The sequence below is a fragment of the Triticum aestivum genome, chromosome 5A (assembly GCF_018294505.1).
Source record: "Triticum aestivum cultivar Chinese Spring chromosome 5A, IWGSC CS RefSeq v2.1, whole genome shotgun sequence".
Taxonomy (NCBI): domain Eukaryota; kingdom Viridiplantae; phylum Streptophyta; class Magnoliopsida; order Poales; family Poaceae; genus Triticum; species Triticum aestivum.
In genome coordinates, this window is record NC_057806.1 from 38,611,736 (window position 1) to 38,630,552 (window position 18,817).

The 18,817-nt window shown below is 51.7% G+C and overlaps 1 protein-coding gene and 1 pseudogene across 1 annotated transcript; one reads left to right on the top strand and one right to left on the bottom strand.

Annotated features, from left to right (window-relative positions):
* The first annotated feature begins 1,062 nt into the window (after nucleotides 1–1,062).
* LOC123106475 (splicing factor U2af large subunit A) lies at nucleotides 1,063–2,494 on the top strand. The gene is made up of 5 exons (XM_044528629.1): nucleotides 1,063–1,243; nucleotides 1,389–1,433; nucleotides 1,537–1,599; nucleotides 1,706–1,906; nucleotides 2,064–2,494. Exons 1-5 carry the CDS (start codon nucleotides 1,190–1,192, stop codon nucleotides 2,199–2,201), a joined length of 501 nt encoding a protein of 166 aa, XP_044384564.1. The 5' UTR covers nucleotides 1,063–1,189; the 3' UTR covers nucleotides 2,202–2,494.
* A 5,750-nt stretch (nucleotides 2,495–8,244) lies between these two features.
* Nucleotides 8,245–18,817, bottom strand: part of LOC123106476 (BTB/POZ and MATH domain-containing protein 1-like) — a 50,188-nt pseudogene continuing 39,615 nt past the window's right edge.

Below are 18,817 nucleotides of genomic sequence, written 5' to 3' on the forward strand. Positions count from 1 at the left end.
ACCACCAATTTTGTTGAAATCATGAAATATTTTAAAATTTGTGATCATTTTATGCAAATACGTGAACATTTTACTGAATTCACGAACATTTTTTGAAATCATGAACGTTTTTTGAAACCGCGAACATTTTCTGAAATCATGAACCATTTTTTAAATCATGAATATTTTTTGAAATCGAGATTTTTTTGAAATCATGATCATTTTTTGAAACCGTGAACACTTTCTGAAATCATGAACCTTTTTTGAAATCAAGAACATTTTTTGAAATCGCGAACATGTTCTGAAATCATGAACATTTTTTGAAATTCACGAACATTTTTAAATTCCTGAACGTTCACTTGAACCATGATTTTTTTTGAATTCCCAAACATTTTTAAATTCATCAACAGTTTTTAAAAAATTCATGAACGTTCACTTGAACCGTGATTTTTTGAATTCCCGAACAATTTTTTGAAATCATGAATATTTTTGTGAATTTGTGATTATTTCATTCAACATTCGTAACTTTATCTGAAATTTAGAATCTTTTGATACCCCAAATTATTGAAAAAGGAAATAAATAACAGGAAAAGAAGAAAAAAAGTGGGTGGCGTCCCGGCACGCACATGGGTCGGCCCAGATGGGTGCCAGGGGAGGGGACGGGGGGGGGGGGGGGGGTTGCGTGTTGGCTTGGTTCCCAGCGCGTTATGCGCCCTATAGGAGCTCTCGGGCACCCTCCATGGGGACCGTCTTGTCCGGATGTCCCCATAGCGACCGTTTCGGCGCCAATCCGGACGGCCTATGTTGCGCGAGTGCAGATGCTCTAAACTAAGCAATACTCCCTTCATCCCACAATATAGTATTGGGCCCGATTCCATTCAAATTCAGTGGTATAATTTTCGCTCCCGCCGCAGTCGATCTCGTTGGTTAAATTTATGCTTAAATTTAGATCTCGGAAAACGCAGGCGCACCAGATTGTGAAATGGAGGGACTATCAAATATAACTGTTTGCACCACCGTGTCCGAGAAATACAAAACACAACCGACTCGTATCTGAAATCGGCCCCCCAACGTCATATCATATTGACAAGAACAGCCCAAATTCCCCGTCTCCACCCAGGGCCGGGGCGATCTCATTTTAATCCCACGCGATCCGATCGACCAAGCTGCTCATGAACATACGGAATCGCCGCCGCCGCCGCCGCGTCTCATGGCCAACCACGGGGATCTCTCCCCGCCGACCGACAGCCGCTCCCAGCAGCAGGTTCGCATCTCCCGCCGTTTCCTCGCATACTATCGGTTGCTTTCACTCCCAGGGATTTCCCCACGGGGAGAAACAAATGCGTATATCCGCTTATGCTAGCTTGAACATGATGACATATTCTGACTTCCAATTTTGCATCTTTCAGCCGATTCCAGTCTTGTACCAGTCACGGTACGCCAAAACACCTGAGGTATATATACATACATACATACATACATCTTACAGATATGGCTTGATTCCTTTAATTCTTCTATCTACTTGTACTACTGATATGATATTTGTGCGCGCTGCAGGGCACTCCGCTTTCCTTTGTGCTCCACTACACGCCACTTCCTCCAAGTACTGCCACTCCTCCGGTAATTCCTACTAATTCACCACCTCCTCTTGTTCTTTCACGTGTCCAAGTTCAAGAATTTGTTCAGTAGGATCAGTTTCTCACCGACGATCTATCTGATTAAGCAGAGCCCCGTGCACGAAGATGGAGCCACAAGGGTGCTCTGTTTGACCCGCATGTTTTCACCCGATCGGCTCGCGGACGATGTGTATTACCGCAACTTCTGCTGGTGGATGACGGTAGAAGTGCGGAGACACGGTGGTAAACTGGTGAGAGCCGTGGGCCCACGGCCTGACCCCAGCGGTGCTCCGGTCCCCGGAGTTGGCAAGGTGAGGGACTACAGTTTAGTCTCTGATTTATACTCCCTCTGTAAAAAAATATAAAAGTGTTTAGATCATTACTGGAGTAGTAGTTTATTTCGACAGAAGATGAGGTGAGATCTCGTAACAGGGGGAAATTAATCAGCCTTTTTGTATTGCATTGCAGGTGTTTCTCGAGTACGCGGATCTCGACAGCTCAACACATTCAAAGACGATGTTGCACTTGACGTGGTTTCGCGGGAGGCAGGTGATTGCCGTGTTCTACCCTGAGGACAAGTTTGCTGATGGCAACTACGACGGATAAAACGTGATTATTCCCCTGTGTGTGGCTTTTACGCTCGATATGCTGTCAATGACATTGAGCTATGGGCTCGCCGGTTTTGCTGTCCTCACCGCAGTAATGTTGCTTGGAACCATGGGTCAGCCGCACCTATACTCGGTGCCGTACATCGGCTCACATCATGTTCGGGGATTTGTGCCTAACGCCCATAATATTTTATGACAAGAATCATCAACCATTGTTTAATAGCCCTAGTGTTCCTAATAAACCTACTGCATGGAGAGTGCCATAAGGAATAAAATAGAAACTTTGCATCAGTGCATGTAGTTTTCTCCATGTGGTCAGCACTGTTCAACATTTTGTATTGCCTTATTATGTGCAACATCATTGTTTTTGTTTTTTTACATGTCTGTGCATCAACATGGTTATTTGGGTCATCTATATCTTTTGAATAATTTCTTGAAAAATAAAATCGTAGCAACAAAAGGATAGAGATGGTTATGTGAAAGCACATGAAATCTTTCTTTTTTTGACAGCACAAGAGTTCTTTTCTTCTAAGAACGCTAAAGTATCCTTTTTGCATGAAAAAATAACATGAACACACACACAGAAACATCGATGTACCATGCGTACACTGTAGCCATTCTATAAATAAATAACCAAAAATATACTAATTGCTTTATTTGTATGGGACAACCAGGAGGGGAAGCAGCACTGGGGCACCTGCTTGGGCCCACATAGATTCAAAAACGAAAGGGTGTAGGCCTGGTCCTTTCTAGAATTAGCTTAACCTTTGAAGTTTGAGTGATAAGCTGGTGTGTATCCCATGAAAGCAGTATTAATCAAACGGCACCGAGCGTGGGTGCAGGTGGACCATGGTCCTGAATCTCGCCTCTCGTCCTCACCGATAGGGAGGCTCTCCACTCGGGGACAAATTTCATAATTTCCCGCCTAAGCGGGCTGTAATGTTTTCTTTCTGTTCCCCACCTTGTAACCTGCTCATGATGGCCTCGGCCTAACATTATGTATGCCTCTTCCAGTTGCCAATATAAAAAACGGTGGGGAGCCTGTGGATAAATTTGTGCTGTTACTTTGAAAGTGGCAGACTCTTGAGTACATATAAAATGAAAGACTCTTGAGCTAAACTTTTCAGTTTCATCAAGGTCACACAAAGAAAGTTGACATATTTTTTGAAGGCAGCGAAAGTAAAGATATTTGAAATTTGTGTTTACATTCAGTTTTCTAACTAAAATTTTGTATCAAGAGAGTCGAAGCAGCGCGCTTGTGCTTCCAAATGCCGATGTTTTCTCCTGCAGCCCATGCCTAACTTTGCCTGTCAGAGGTCCATAGTCTGTACTCTAAAGCGAGCCAAGCAAAAAAATTTCATTTGAAGAACAGCAGCATTCTGAATATTTGTAAATTACCACTTTGATGCCCGACTTGACAAGTTATCCCACTAAGTTCATGGATGGAGTCTCCAAGTTGAGAAGCCTGTACTCAATAAAACTGTTACAAAACTGAAGACACGAAAAACACAATTGTTAGATATGACTGATACAAAGGCATACTGCCCATGTTGTGACTTTGAAAGTGCCAACAGTGTAGCTAGATTAGCTTTCACCATTCTCAATCCTTGTCTACATGTAAAGTGATGAGTACAGTACATATCAAGTAATCCAGCAGTGTAAATTGACAGATTCTTGAGCTGAACGTTTCCAGTTTCATCGAGGTCACACAAAGAAAGTTGACACATTTTTTAAAGGCAGTGAAGTACAGATGTTTGAAGTTGTGTTTACATTCAGTTTTCTAACCAAGATTTTCTATCAAGAGATTCTTGACGCTCATGATGATTCATACAAGAAAAGAGGAACACTCTAAATTTTTGTAAATTACCACTTTGATGCCGGACTTGACAAGTTATCCCACTAAGGTACGGGGTACGGTCCTGGCCAGATCCAGAGTTCCACCATTGCTGATCACATCCAGGCTTTCACCCCCTTTCTAGCCGACCAAATTCACATTTATTGTGAGAAAAATAAAGAGGAGTGCTAAATTCGTGTTTCCACCAAATCTTGAACCCCCAAGTTCTTTGTGTGATTTTTCACTCTTGGGTTCGTGGGAATTCTGTGCGGATTGGAGTCACAGGGAGCTTTCATGTTTTGGATTTATGCTTCAGGCTTGTTTGTGAGTGCATTAGGGCATCTTCAACGGGGACCCGCAAATTTCCTCCCTCGCCTGTCCGTAGACAGGGGGATTAGTCTGCAGACACGAATGCACGAGTCGGCCATCTAACATTGCCTGCATACATTTCAAACATTTTTTCAACAAAACGGATAAAGTTCATGCAAACATGACAGATTTTCATATAAACCGGACGAGATTCATGAAAAGACGCCGGATTTTCGTTACAAGAACAAAAAAAGAAACCCGACCCTAAACTATCCTACGGTTTGACCACCAGCGGTAAGACCCGTGAAGGGAAGGTACGGTCTCCGACGAGGAAGAGTAGAACACGGGAGACAAACTGGCCCACATGGGACACAAGGCCCCGCCGCCTCCCGTGCCCTACTCATCCTTGGAGGAGTCCGTCCGTCGAAGGTGGACATGAGGTCCACGATGGAGATGGTGACACTGTCGCTGTCGTCGTCCAACCGGGCCGCTCGATAGTTTGTTGGAGGCGCAACTGGCGTTGTTCTCATCCACGATCGTCTGTAGCCATGCCTCCACGGCCGCTTATTGGTGAGCGGCGGCTTGAGCCCGGACGGCCTCGTAGATCTCACGCTTCTCCGCGACGAAACTGGGGTTCGCCACGGCCATGGCCGCCACGGCCTCCTCGTTCACGCACTCGGCATCAATCTAGCCCCCTCCGCTAGCCGGTGATGCTCTAGGAGAAACAAGTTGTAGCGCTACTTCTCCTCCGCTTGCCGGAACGCCAACCGAGGAGCTGACGCAGGCTGCTCCTCCTCCGCCGTGACGACGTCGTAGTGCTCCTGCGCCTGCTCCATGGTCAGGCCGGCATGCACCGACGCTGGTCCGGCGCCATGTCATCGTCGAAGCACGTGGGGTCGTCGTTGGAGACCTCGGGCGAATTGGCCGGCATGCCCTGCTCGATCCAATGCGGTCTTGAGGGTCGGTGTTGAGGGTGCCCTTAGTTGGTTGAGGCACTTGGAGACGTAGGCGAGACATTCGCAGTCATGAGGGCATTCGTTGGCTTTCACCTCTCCAACGAAGATTAGTACCCACATACATCTTCCTCTGGAACACTTGTGATTTATCTATCTTAGTAAGGTTTACGACGTGTAGCTTATCGCAGTCTGTTTGTGCATAATGTTACATCTTATAGGTTGCTCACCCTAACCGTTTTCATAGAGAACTTACTATTTACCATTGCCTCTAAGAGCATCCCGAGCCGCGCCTCCAGGAAGGCCTTCCCAGGCGATTTTTTCGCGCCGGCGTCGAAAAAATGGCTCAGTCGCGCCCCCAGAAGTTCGATTTTCGCCGGCCTGGGCCGAAAACAGCGCCGGCGGACCCAGGCCGAACCCGGCGCGCTGGGGGCCGCCCGGGGGCGCCGGGGCGAGCTGTTTTGGCGCGAAAAAGCTGCGGGCCAGCCGCGTCAGCGACACGGCGCCTCGTCTTCCCCCAACGGCCTCGGTTCCCGCCGGGAATCAATGGCAAGGCTGCCGCCGGTCAGCCTTGCCATTGATTCCTCACGGGCGGCGCGTCACGGGACGGCGCGCCGACGCCTCCCCTCCCTCGCACGCGTACACACGGGCGCGGCGTGGCTATATAGCCGGTGGCCTCACTCGCCTGTTCCCACACCAGCCCCGCCCCTCGTCGCCGCCCAGCCCCTCCCTCTACCTCTCCCGAGCGCCGCCGCCCAGCCCCTTCCTCTCCCTCTCCCCTTTCCCGATGGCAGAGCGTTTCCCCGGAGACGAGGCGGCGGCCAACGGCTTCGGCCGCCGTTCGCTCCGCGAACAGGAGTCCTGGCTCCTGTTCCAGGCGAACATCCAGACGCCGCCGGACATGCGCGTCGGGCCGACGGGCTGGAAGCTCAGCGACGGGGGGGGGGGGGGTTGACCATTCCCCCGCTGCCCGATGCCGTGGCCAAGCCCAAATACTTCGCCGAGAAGGTCGAGGTCGTGCGCGCCTCCCTCACCGACGCCCAACTATCCCTCCCCCAGTACGCTGCCGACAACCACGCGGCTTGGGCGGCGTACTTCGAGCGCCGCCAGCAGCAGCTGTTGGCGTCCACCAACGACGCGCCGGTGGTCGGCAGCCTGAAGAACAGCGAGGGGCGCCACCTGTGGTGGGGCGTCCCCGGCCGCACACTCGAGGTCGTGCTGACGTACCTCGAGGGCGGCAACGACCCGCCGTTGGCGTACCCCCCGGCGCACCACCAACGCGCCGGGCCATGGGCGCCAAGGAGGTTCAGGTCCTCCTCTTCTTCTTCCTCCTCGCGATCTTCCTCGCACTCCTCCGGTACTCCGGCCCTGTTCGGCGTCAAGGTCGAGCCCGCGGCGGAGACGCCGCTCGGCCGACGCACTTGCAGTGCCGGCATCGTCATCAACGAGGGCGGCCGGCGCGCCTCCTCGTCGGCTCCTTCTCCGCGCTTCGTCAAGCCAAAGACGGAGCCGGCCGCACCGGTGAAGACGGAGCTCGACGACGACGACGCGGCCCTGGAATGGGCGCGCAGGGACTCCATAGCGATGGAGAAGGAGCGCATGGAGAAGGCGAAGGAGCGCCAGTGCGCCGCCCTGCGCCGCTTCGCGGAGCGCCGACACGGCCGCGACGAAGGCGGAGTGGTCGTCATCTACGACAGCGACGATGACAATGCGCCGCCACCAGTCCGCCATGGCGACGCCGAATCTAGCAGGGGCACCCGCCTCAAGGACGATAAGGTCGACAACGACGACGGCGGTGAGGATGGCGGAGACGGCGGCGACTTCAGCCAGTTTTTTTAGATTAGTTTATATATGTGCTATGTAATGAAATTCCGCGAACTTTGTCGAAATATATGCTCAAGTTGGCCGAAATTTATCGTGTTTAGCCGAACTTCGCCGAACTGTGTGCCGAAATTTGCTATACATCTTTGAATTTTAAACGCGCCTGGGGGCGGCCCTGGGGCCGGCGTCTGGGGCCAACTCGCCTTCAGATCCAATTTTTGCGCCGGCTCACTTTCAGGCGGCGATTTTAGGCGCCCCCTGAGGGGCCAACAGCTGGAGATGCTCTAAAATGAACTAAGAAAAAGACAATTTGGTAATTGCCTATTCACCTTTATCTAGTTGATATCTTTAATCCTTCACTTTGCGAAGGTTGCGGCCTCGTTGCAAGTATGTAGATATGCTTTGCACTTGCTCCGAAGAACGAAGGTAAGAAACGTTGCACTTGCTCCGAAGAACGAAGGTGGGTGATGCAGTGAAGGAGTCTCTCGCGCCACTGTCGTCACAGCGAACCCGAAGCTAGCGATCAGTAGGAGAATGCAACCGGACTCCATTTGCCCCATACAGTGGGATGTATGCATGCATAAATTGTTTGGGACCTTGCTCCATGAGGCGTGGAATATATATAGGATGATCGACAGCATGTCACATACCCCGTGTAAAATTATGTACCATCAATGCTGGGATGATATTTTAGCGATATACAATTATGCTGGTGTATACTATGCTTAATTACATACAGTGATACATGGTGTCAATATCAAATCACCGACAAATTAATCTTGGTTTTCTCTATCACGCAAATAAAGTTGATGCATGTAACCTGTTTCCTGCATACACAACAGATAGTTGAAGATCAAGCTTCAGCTACCCAAAATTAAGTAGATTTCTTACTAGGCCAGTATGGTCAAGAACTCATGATATCATATATTCATGCATGAGTGGTTTCATTACATGCCGGCATCACAACTGAATCTGTAATCACTCGCCAGATCCACATCATCAGAACAAATCACGGAAATTAAATCAGACAAGATCGGGAACGTAAATGGATTTCCATCACAACTTCACAAGACACATATGTATATATGAAGTAATCAGCAGAGAATCCCATTGTACTAATTTAGTTAGTCAGACGTAGTGATTGCTGTGGTCTGCCCCATAGGGCTTGCTTTGTAGTATTTGCACCAAAGAAACCGCAGCAAAGCCGCCATTTGACCTCTTATCATCAACACAGCCTGCCCAATCTGCATCCAGAATACTCTAGCAAAGTTGACGACGAGCACCAAACGGTTAGCCCGGCAGACACAACCCCCTTCACAAATCGAACAATTCTCTTCACAGCCTCCCAATGAACATCAGTGGGACAAGACAAATACTGACACATCAAGATTATAGTTTCATAAAAGCAGTCAATACAAGAGTTACAATTCATAGATAATGCAACAGGTTCTACAGTACAAAATGGGAAGCTTATCATACTGCCTAGCTCGCTTGAGGAGCTTATCAAAATTGGTATAGTAATAAGTGAAAGAAGTTTCTAGCTGTTGACTGTGATTTTTGTTCATGGAGTATTGACTTAGTGTTTAGCAGAGATCAGATATAATACAACGCACTTTATAGTAAATAAGATACTGCAACATGCATTTCCCTCATCAAATATTTCTTATTTATGCAGGACAGAAGTTTCCAGATTTACATCCTACAAAAGTGGTCAGTAGACCGCGATGATAACTACATATTCTTTCATCAGCTTGTAAGAAAATATAGCACATACCAGCATAACCAGACAACTCATAAAGCTTCAACTGCTCCAATCTAGCAAAAGTAATGGACACATATCATGGGTTCTGACTGAAGATACGAAGAGGAAGGGCATTTTGACATTTCTACAAAAAATAGTTTTGATTATTAGAGAAAGCATGTAAATGCCTGTCATGTACAATATATAAGGTGGGCAAAAACATTTCACAGTTTCTTTTGTTAGCAGAGTTTGAATCAGAGAGTGTCCATCCGTGCATATTTTCCAAGTAAAATAAGAGTGTTAGGAGTCTTCATGCAAGGAACTGTTGTCATTTACTCAGAAACTTCGAATGGCAGATTATACAGGTCACGGAGCAAACATATAAACACACCGACGTATATCGTTCGTGCATGTTGCCGAATTGCACGCATGACCATGGCATCTTTGGCGCCAATTCTTTCCTGGGCTTTTCTTTTTTGCCACCTCTGTACCGTCCTTCGATTCCATATACAGAGTTCACAACTACCTCATTTGGATTGTAAGATTGACCTCTCATCATCTCATATTTGAAATGTTTCATGACTGCTCTAGTCAATCTTGCGTTCATGTCTACCTACTGGTCAGCCTCCCCTCTCTTTGCAATTACCGAAAAAGGCTTTCGCCCCGCTTTATAAATAAAGCACCCACCAAGCACAAAGTAACAAGGTAGCGACAGAACACAACACACACCCACACGCAATGCCACTGCAAGTCAGGTACCACACAAACACGCACAAACAGAACACACACCCCAAGTTCCGCTGTGGGCACAGCACAACAAGCCCAACACAAATGTCCGACGAAACAACCCAAGACGGCGGCGGCGGAGGCGACGCCATGACGAACTAATCTGGTTCCGGAGGTGGGGGGGGGGGGGGGAGCGGCGGCGCCAACCGGAGAGCCATCGCACGAAGCTGGGTGATGATGGAGGTGATGGCGTCTCTCTCCCTGGGCCGGCTAAGCGGCCGCCAAAGCTGCGAGTAACCTGACCATTTGAACAAAGCGTCAGTAGCACGACGAAGAGGGATATGCTGAACCACAAGTTTATTCCTAACAGTCCACAACGTCCAGGCCATGACCCCAATGGTCAGCCACCTAGTGTGGGGCAACGCGGGTGGGATCGCCTGGAGTTCGGCAAAGAGAGCGGGGAAATTGTTATGGTCCCAGTTTCCACCCACAATCTCGCGGAGACAGCTCCAAAGGAACTGCGCGGACACGCAGGTGAAGAAGATATGGTTCGAATCTTATTCAGGCCCACAGAGCGGGCAGCGCCCATCCCCAGGGCCATTGCGTTTCAGAACCTCAACGCCAGATGGGAGGCGGCCGCGAATCCATTGCCACAAGAATATCCTAATTTTCAGGGGGAGGCGGATCTCCCAAATGGAGGAGAGCGCCTCATGGCCAAGCGAAGGGGTGATGGCCTGGTATAGAGATTTGGTGGAGAATTGCCCAGACGGCTCTAGCCGCCATCTGGCACGGTCATCGTCCGTCGAGAGCTCAGGTTCGTGTAGTGCAATGCAGTCGAGCAGCTCCTGCCAGTCCTCGATCTCAGCAGGACCGAAGGGTCTTCGGAACGCTAGTTGCCCTAAGTCAATAAGGGCGGTCGCGATGGAGAAGAGGTCCGGAAATCGGGCCGCAAGGGGCGAGTCGCCAGCCCACCTATCAAACCAGAACAGAGTGGCGGTGTCGGACCCAACCTCAATCGAGGTTCCGATCCGAAGGACAGGGAGGAGCTGGATGATGGACTGCCAGAACTGTGAACCACCCGAACGCTGGCAGAAGGCGAGAGGCTGACCCCGGAGGTACTTCTGCTGAATCATGCGGAGCCATAGTCCACCATCACCATTCGCGGTCCGCCAAAGCCACTTAGTCAGAAGGGCAATGTTCATGCGTTTGGAGGACATGATACCCAGTCCGCCCTGGTCGCGGGGTTTGCAGATCTCCGACCACCTGACCATGTCGTACTTCTGCTTATCTCCCTCGCCGGCCCAGAAGAAACGCCCCTGGACGGTGGCAATCTCATGATGGAGGGTCTCAGGAAGGCTGTAGAAGCTCATGATGAATAACAGTAGACTGGAAAGGGATGAGTTAATGAGCACAGTGCGGGCCGCTTTCGAGAGCCATCTAACCTGCCAGGGTTCAATCCGGTGTTGAAGCTTTCCCACCGTGGGGCGGAGCTCGGCCACCGTAAGCCTGGAGTCGCTAATGGGGATCCCCAGGTAAGTCGTGGGGAAGCAGCTGAGGTGGCAGTTAAGCTGATCCGCAATGCTCTGGCGCTCTTCTTGGGTGTAGCCCAAGACCATCACCTCACTCTTGTCAAAGTTGATCTTAAGGCCGGCCATTTGCTGAAAGCACAGCAGGAGAAACTTGAGGTTGGAGATATCACTCTCTGAACCCTCCACCATGATAATGGTGTCATCCGCATATTGGAGGAGGGAGACTCCGTTCCCCCAAACCAGATGCGGTACTATTCCCTTAATGTGGCCAGCTGCCTTGGCCCTGTCAAGGATGGCCGCCAGGGCATCAACCACCATGTTAAATAGGAACAGGGAGAAGGGGTCGCCCTGACGCACCCAACAAAGTGTGGGGAAGAATGGGCCAATCTCCCCATTGATGTTTACTGCAGTGCGACCCGAGGAAACCATCTGCATCACCCTGGTCACCCAACGGTCATCGAAACCCTTACGAAGGAGACATTCCCGAAGGAAGGTCCAACTAACTGTGTCATAGGCCTTGTGGAAATCCAGTTTCAGGAAGACTGACTTGAGGTGTTTGGAGTGCACCTCATGGAGCGCTTCGTGGAACACCAAGACTCCATCAAGGATATAACGGCCCTGAATGAAGGCTGACTGGTCCGGGTGGGTGATCCGGTCAGCGATAGGAGCCGCCCTAATGGCGTACCCCTTGGCAAGGATGCGGAAGATGACATTAATGACCGTAATCGGCCGAAATTGTCGGATGTCAGACGCCCCAGCCACCTTGGGGATGAGAGTGATTACCCCATAGTTCAGCCGGGCGAGGTCAATGGATCCTACAGAGAACTCGTCAAATAGGGCCATCACCTCAGGTTTGATCACCTCCCAGAAAGTCTGGAAGAACTTGTCTGGGAGTCCATCCGGCCCAGGAGCCGAGGATGGGTTCATGCTCTTAATTGCCGCCCATACTTCAGCCTCAGAGAAGAGGGCCATGAGGGCCGCGTTGTCCAAGGGCGTGATGCAGCAGTGGGCCGGCCAGATATCTTGTGCTAAGGCAAGACCTCCCCGAGGGGAGGCAGAGAATAGGTCTTTGTAAAAGCCGTCAACATGGGCCCGGATCTCCTCAGGCCGCTGAAGGAGGGTCGCTCCGTCCCGCAGGAGGGGGATGGAGTTACCACGTCTGCGGCCATTAGCGATGGCCTGGAAGTAGGCCGTATTGGCGCCCCTCTTGAGGACCCAATTCTGCGTACCTCGTAAGCGCCAGTATGCCTCCTTGTTGGTGTAGATGACCATGAGCTGATCTTCCAGGTCATATCTAAGCATCCATTCGTCCGCCGATAGGCTGGCAGCGTCAGCCCACAGGTCAAGGGCCTGAATGTTCTCAAGGAGGGCTTTCTTCCGCTCACGGATATCCCGGCCCACATTGGCGCCCTACCCTTTCATGAATTGTCGTGACCGTTTGGCACAGAAATGCCATGAATCAACGGCGGAGAGGGCATGGTGGGGGGCATCACGCGCCTCTCGCCATCTGGCAACCACTATGGTAGTAAATCCAGGCTAGCGAAGCCAGAAGGTTTTGAAGCGGAAGCGGGGCAGTAGGGGTGGGCGTTCATTCTCCGAAGAAAGGAGTAGGGGGACATGGTCTGGACCAATCCGCGTAATCGCCCGGAGCGAAGCTAGGGGGCAGCGAATGTCCCACTCAGGGGAGGCGAAGACCCGATCGAGGACCGAGCGAGTCGGATCAACTTGGCAATTTGTCCAAGTGAACTTGGCCCCGACTCGATCGAGCTCTCACAGCCCCATGTCAGCAATGTAGTCATTGAACATTTGCATGCGAGGGAAGTTCACTAAATTATTGCTCTTGTCTTCTTCCGTCCTGATGAGGTTGAAGTCGCCGCCCATTACCACCGGTAGCTAGGCGGAGGCTACCTTCCTACGGAGCTCCGCGAGGAAGGTCTCAGACCGGCGGTGATCGGCAGGGCCATAAACCGCAGTGATTTCCCATTTGAAACTAAGGGCCCGCTCAAACACCTCCATGCTAACGAAGAACTCTCCCCGGTCCATGCTTCCTACCTCAAAGGTGGCATCCTTCACGCCTAGGAGGATGCCACCTGAGTGGCCCGTACTCCCACTAGAAGGGAGCCAATGCCAAGCGAACAAGTCGGAGCTCAGATGCACAAGTTCCGACAGGGAGAATTCGGTACGCATTGTTTCTTGGATTGCCACAATGTCGATTCACTCGGTTCGCATGTATTCTATGAGTTGGTGGCGCCGACCATCTTGGCCAAAACCGCGGATGTTCCAGAAGAGGGTCCGCGTCACGCATCCATCGGGGGGCTGCTTGACCCCAAGACACATGAGGCGCTCTGGGCGCGGATGGTAGCAGTAGGCGAGCGGGTGCGGCCCCGGATCTCACCCGGTGCGGCCGCCACGAGGGAGGCGACACTCGGAGCAACCCCGGAAGGGGCGGCTGATGAGGGGGGAGACGAGCATGGGCCTCGGCCAAATGACCATCGAGGATTTCCCGCGCACGTATCGCCTCGATCTGAACTAGAGGGGGGGCAACCTCCCCCCTGAACACTATGGCCGAGTTCGCTACCACCTTAGCTAGGTGGCCAAGCGGAGCCGACTCCAAAGCAGAGAAGGAACAAGTAGCCGAGGTGGCCGGAATGGATGGGGTACCTGACTCGAGGTTCCTGGAAGCGGCCCGAAGCGCAGCCCGCTCGGGAATGGGCAGAGCCAGGCTACCTGCCGGCCTGGTCGCCTCAATCCGAGCGTTGCGTCGCGAGGAAGTCACCAGGGTCGAGGTCGACCGGCCCCTCCTGGAGTACGCCGCAGACCAAGGCGGGGGTGGGGGCGGCCACCGAGGTGGCCACCACCGCAGACCCCCCACCAAGGGCGGTGCACGAGGGGGCCGAGGGGCGGGTCGGCGAAGAGGCGGGCGCGGCCGGGACCAGAGCCATCGGCACCGGGGTCACGTCCAGTACAGGGGGGGACGCAGGCATCCCCAGGTCCGCCCGACCCGGGGTGGCGCGAGGAGAGGGAGGGGCGGATCCCCTTCCGGGACCGGCCCACCCCCCTCGGGAGGTGAAGGAGCATCCGTCGAGGGTGGGGAAGCAGGCAAGGAGACGATCCCAGTGGAGAGCTCAGCGATGATGGAGGGAGGCACACCGGCAGGGGAGCGGGGGGACGACGCCGGGAAAATGGCAAGGCTCACGTCGGAGGCATCACTCCCGTCCGAAGGGGGTGTGGGGGCTGCCCCGTGGCCGCGGCCGGCGCCCGAGCCACCCCTGGAAGCAGCTGGGGGCGGAGGAGGAGCGGGAGGGCTGTCCTCAGACTCGTCGTCGTCGTCCTCCGATCCAGAGTGCCGGTCATGGCGGGGGCCACGATCACTGCGGTGCCCCTCGGGCCCCCACCATCGGGGCCGCCCAAGAAGCTGTCGTCGGGGATGCGGGGGCGGCCGATGTGGTTCGACGGCTCGGGAGAGATCCGGAGGTCGAACCCCTGGTCATTGAAGAACACCCGGACCGTGGCCCGGAGCTTGGACGAGTCAAGGCATTTGACCTTGACCCGCACCTCCTCCTCCTTGCAGAGTGAGAGCTCGTCCACTACGACCACCTTACCGAGAAGGTGGGACATGTTCCGAATGACCCTCTCCGAGCGCGCGATGTCGGGGAGGCCGCCGATGAGAATCCATGCCGTGTCAAGGACGGCCACAGCCAGGGGGTCCCGGACCGGCACAGAGATGTCCACTACCAACTTGTAGAGCGTGAGGGTGATGTCGCCGCTGCGGGTGTCGTAACCGTGACTGACAACGTCGGGGAAGACCACCGAGAACCGGTTGCCAGATAGAAGAGTGGCCTGCTAGTCCCAAGTGCAGTGGTAGAGGTGGTTGAGCTCGGCCTCGATCATCTCTGGGGACGCCACCCCGTCCCGGACGGTGACGATCGCGAGGAGCGAGGGTGAGGGAGGAGGAAGGTCCGAGACCTCAATGTGGAAGAAGCCGAGACCCTCAATCCCATGCCCGTACATCATCGACTCCTCCGGCATCGGCCGATCGGGGCAAAGGGCAGCCGGATGGCCAGAGTCGGCGCAAACGAAGCAGCACTGGGGTGGGAGCATGCCACCTGGGAGTGTCCGACAATGCCGGAGTTGAAGCACTTGATGAGGTCGGCGGCCCGGTCATCGGGGAGGAGGGCGGTCAGAGCGGGGATGGTCGGGTCGCGCGCCGAGGAGTGGAGGATGTCGGAAATATGCCCTAGAGGCAATAATAAATTGATTATTATTATATTTCCTTATTCATGATAATCATTTATTATCCATGCTAGAATTGTATTGATAGGAAACTCAGATACATGTGTGGATACATAGACAACACCATATCCCTAGTAAGCCTCTAGTTGACTAGCTCGTTGATCAATAGATGGTTACGGTTTCCTGACCATGGACATTGGATGTCGTTGATGATGGGATCACATCATTAGGAGAATGATGTGATGGACAAGACCCAATCCTAAGCATAGCACAAGATCGTGTAGTTCGCATGCTAAAGCTTTTCTAATGTCAAGTATCATTTCCTCAGACCATGAGATTGTGCAACTCCCGGATACCGTAGGAATACTTTGGGTGTGCCAAACGTCACAACGTAACTGGGTGGCTATAAAGGTGCACTACGGGTATCTCCGAAAGTGTCTGTTGGGTTGGCACGAATCGAGACTGGGATTTGTCACTCCGTGTAAACGGAGAGGTATCTCTGGGCCCACTCGGTAGGACATCATCATAATGTGCACAATGTGACCAAGGAGTTGATCACGGGATGATGTGTTACGGAACGAGTAAAGAGACTTGCCAGTAACGAGATTGAACAAGGTATCGGGATACCGACGATCGAATCTCGGGCAAGTATTGTACCGCTAGACAAAGGGAATTGTATACGGGATTGATCGAATCCTCGACATCGTGGTTCATCCGATGAGATCATCGTGGAACATGTAGGAACCGACATGGGTATCCAGATCCCGCTGTTGGTTATTGACCGGAGAACGTCTCGGTCATGTCTGCATGGTTCCCGAACCCGTAGGGTCTACACACTTAAGGTTCGATGACGCTAGGGTTATAAGGAATATATATACGTGGTTACCGAATGTTGTTCGGAGTCCCGGATGAGATCCCGGACATCACGAGGAGTTCCGGAATGGTCCGGAGGTAAAGATTTATATATGGGAAGTCCTGTTTTGGTCACCGAAAAAGTTTCGGGTTTTACCAGTAGTGTACCGGGACCACCGGAGGGGTCCGGGGGTCCACCAAGTGGGGCCACCAGCCCCAGAGGGCTGCATGGGCCAAGTGTGGGAGGGGACCAGCCCCAGGTGGGCTGGTGCGCCCCCCCACCAAGGCCCAAGGTGCCTCCAAGAGGGAAGGGGGGCAAACCCTAGGGCAGATGGGCCCTAAGGCCCACCCCAGGTGCGCCTCCCCCTCCCTCCTTGTGGCCGCCACCCAGATGGGATCTGGGGGGCTGCCGCCACCCCTAGGGAGGGAACCCTAGGTGGGGGCGCAGCCCCTCCCCTCCCCCTATATATACTTGAGGTTTGGGCTGCCCAAGACACACGAGTTCCTCTCCTTCTTGGCGCAGCCCTACCCCTCTCCCTCCTCGTCTCTTGCGGTGCTTGGCGAAGCCCTGCTGGAGTACCATGCTCCTCCACCACCACGCCGTTGTGCTGCTGCTGGATGGAGTCTTCCTCAACCTCTCCCTCTCTCCTTGCTGGATCAAGGCATGGGAGACGTCACCGGGCTGTACGTGTGTTGAACGCGGAGGTGCCGTCCGTTCGGCACTAGGATCTCCGGTGATTTGGATCACGACGAGTACGACTCCTTCAACCCCGTTCTCTTGAACGCTTCCGCTTAGCGATCTACAAGGGTATGTAGATGCACTCTCCTTCCCCTCGTTGCTGGTTTCTCCATAGATAGATCTTGGTGACACGTAGGAAAATTTTGAATTTTTGCTACGTTACCCATTAGTGGCATCATGAGCTAGGTCTATTGCGTAGATTCTATGCATGAGTAGAACACAAAGTAGTTGTGGGTGTTGATTTTGTTCAATATGCTTACCGTTACTAGTCCAATCTTGTTTCGACGGTATTGTGGGATGAAGCGGCCCGGACCGACCTTACACGTACTCTTACGTGAGACAGGTTCCACCGACTGACATGCACTAGTTGCATAAGGTGGCTAGCGGGTGCCAGTCTCTCCCACTTTAGTCCGAACGGATTCGATGAAAAGGGTCCTTATGAAGGGTAAATAGCAATTGGCAGATTACTTTGTGGTTTTGCGTAGGTAAGAAACATTCTTGCTAGTAACCCATAGCAGCCACGTAAAACAAGCAAGAAACAATTAGAGGACGTCTAACTTGTTTTTGCAGGGTATGCCATGTGATGTGATATGGCCAAAAGGATGTGATGAATGATATATGTGATGTATGAGATTGATCATGTTCTTGTAATAGGAATCATGACTTGCATGTCGGTGAGTATGACAACCGGCAAGAGCCATAGGAGTTGTCTTTATTTATTGTATGACCTGCGTGTCATTGAACAACGCCATGTAATTACTTTACTTTATTGCTAACCGGTAGCCATAGTAGTAGAAGTAATAGTTGGCGAGAAACTTCATGGAGACACGATGATGGAGATCATGATGATGGAGATCATAGTGTCATGCCGGTGACAAGATGATCATGGAGCCCCAAGATGGAGATCAAAGGAGCTATATGATATTGGCCATATCATGTCACTATTATTTGATTGCATGTGATGTTTATCATGTTTTTGCATCTTGTTTACTTAGAACGACGGTAGTAAATAAGATGATCCCTCATAATAATTTCAAGAAAGTGTTCCCCCTAACTGTGCACCGTTGCGACAGTTCGTTGTTTCGAAGCACCACGTGATGATCGGGTGTGATAGATTCTAACGTTCACATACAACGGGTGTAAGACAGATTTACACACGCGAAACACTTAGGTTGACTTGACGAGCCTAGCATGTACAGACATGGCCTCGGAACACAAGAGACCGAAAGGTCGAGCATGAGTCGTATGGTAGATACGATCAACATGAAGATGTTCACCGATGATGACTAGTCCGTCTCACGTGATGATCGGACACGGCCTAGTTGACTCGGATCATGTAATCACTTAGATGACTAGAGGGATGTCTATCTGAGTGGGAGTTCATAAGATGAACTTAATTATCCTGAACATAGTCAAAAGGTCTTCGCAAATTATGTCATAGCTCGCGCTTTAGTTCTACTGTTTAGATATGTTCCTAGAGAAAATTTAGTTGAAAGATGATAGTAGCAATTATGCGGACTAGGTCCGTAAACTGAGGATTGTCCTCATTGCTTCATAGAAGGCTTATGTCCTTAATGCACCACTCAGTGTGCTGAACCTCGAACGTCGTCTGTGGATGTTGCGAACATCTGACATACACATTTTGATAACTACGTGATAGTTCAGTTAAACGGTTTAGAGTTGAGGCACCGAAGACGTTTTGAAACGTCGCGAAACATATGAGATGTTTCGAGGGCTGAAATTGGGATTTCAGGCTCGTGCCCACGTCAAGAGGTATGAGACCTCCGACGATTTTCTTAGCCTGCAAACTAAGGAGAAAAGCACAATTGTTGAGCTTGTGCTCAGATTGTCTGAGTACAACAATCATTTGAATCGAG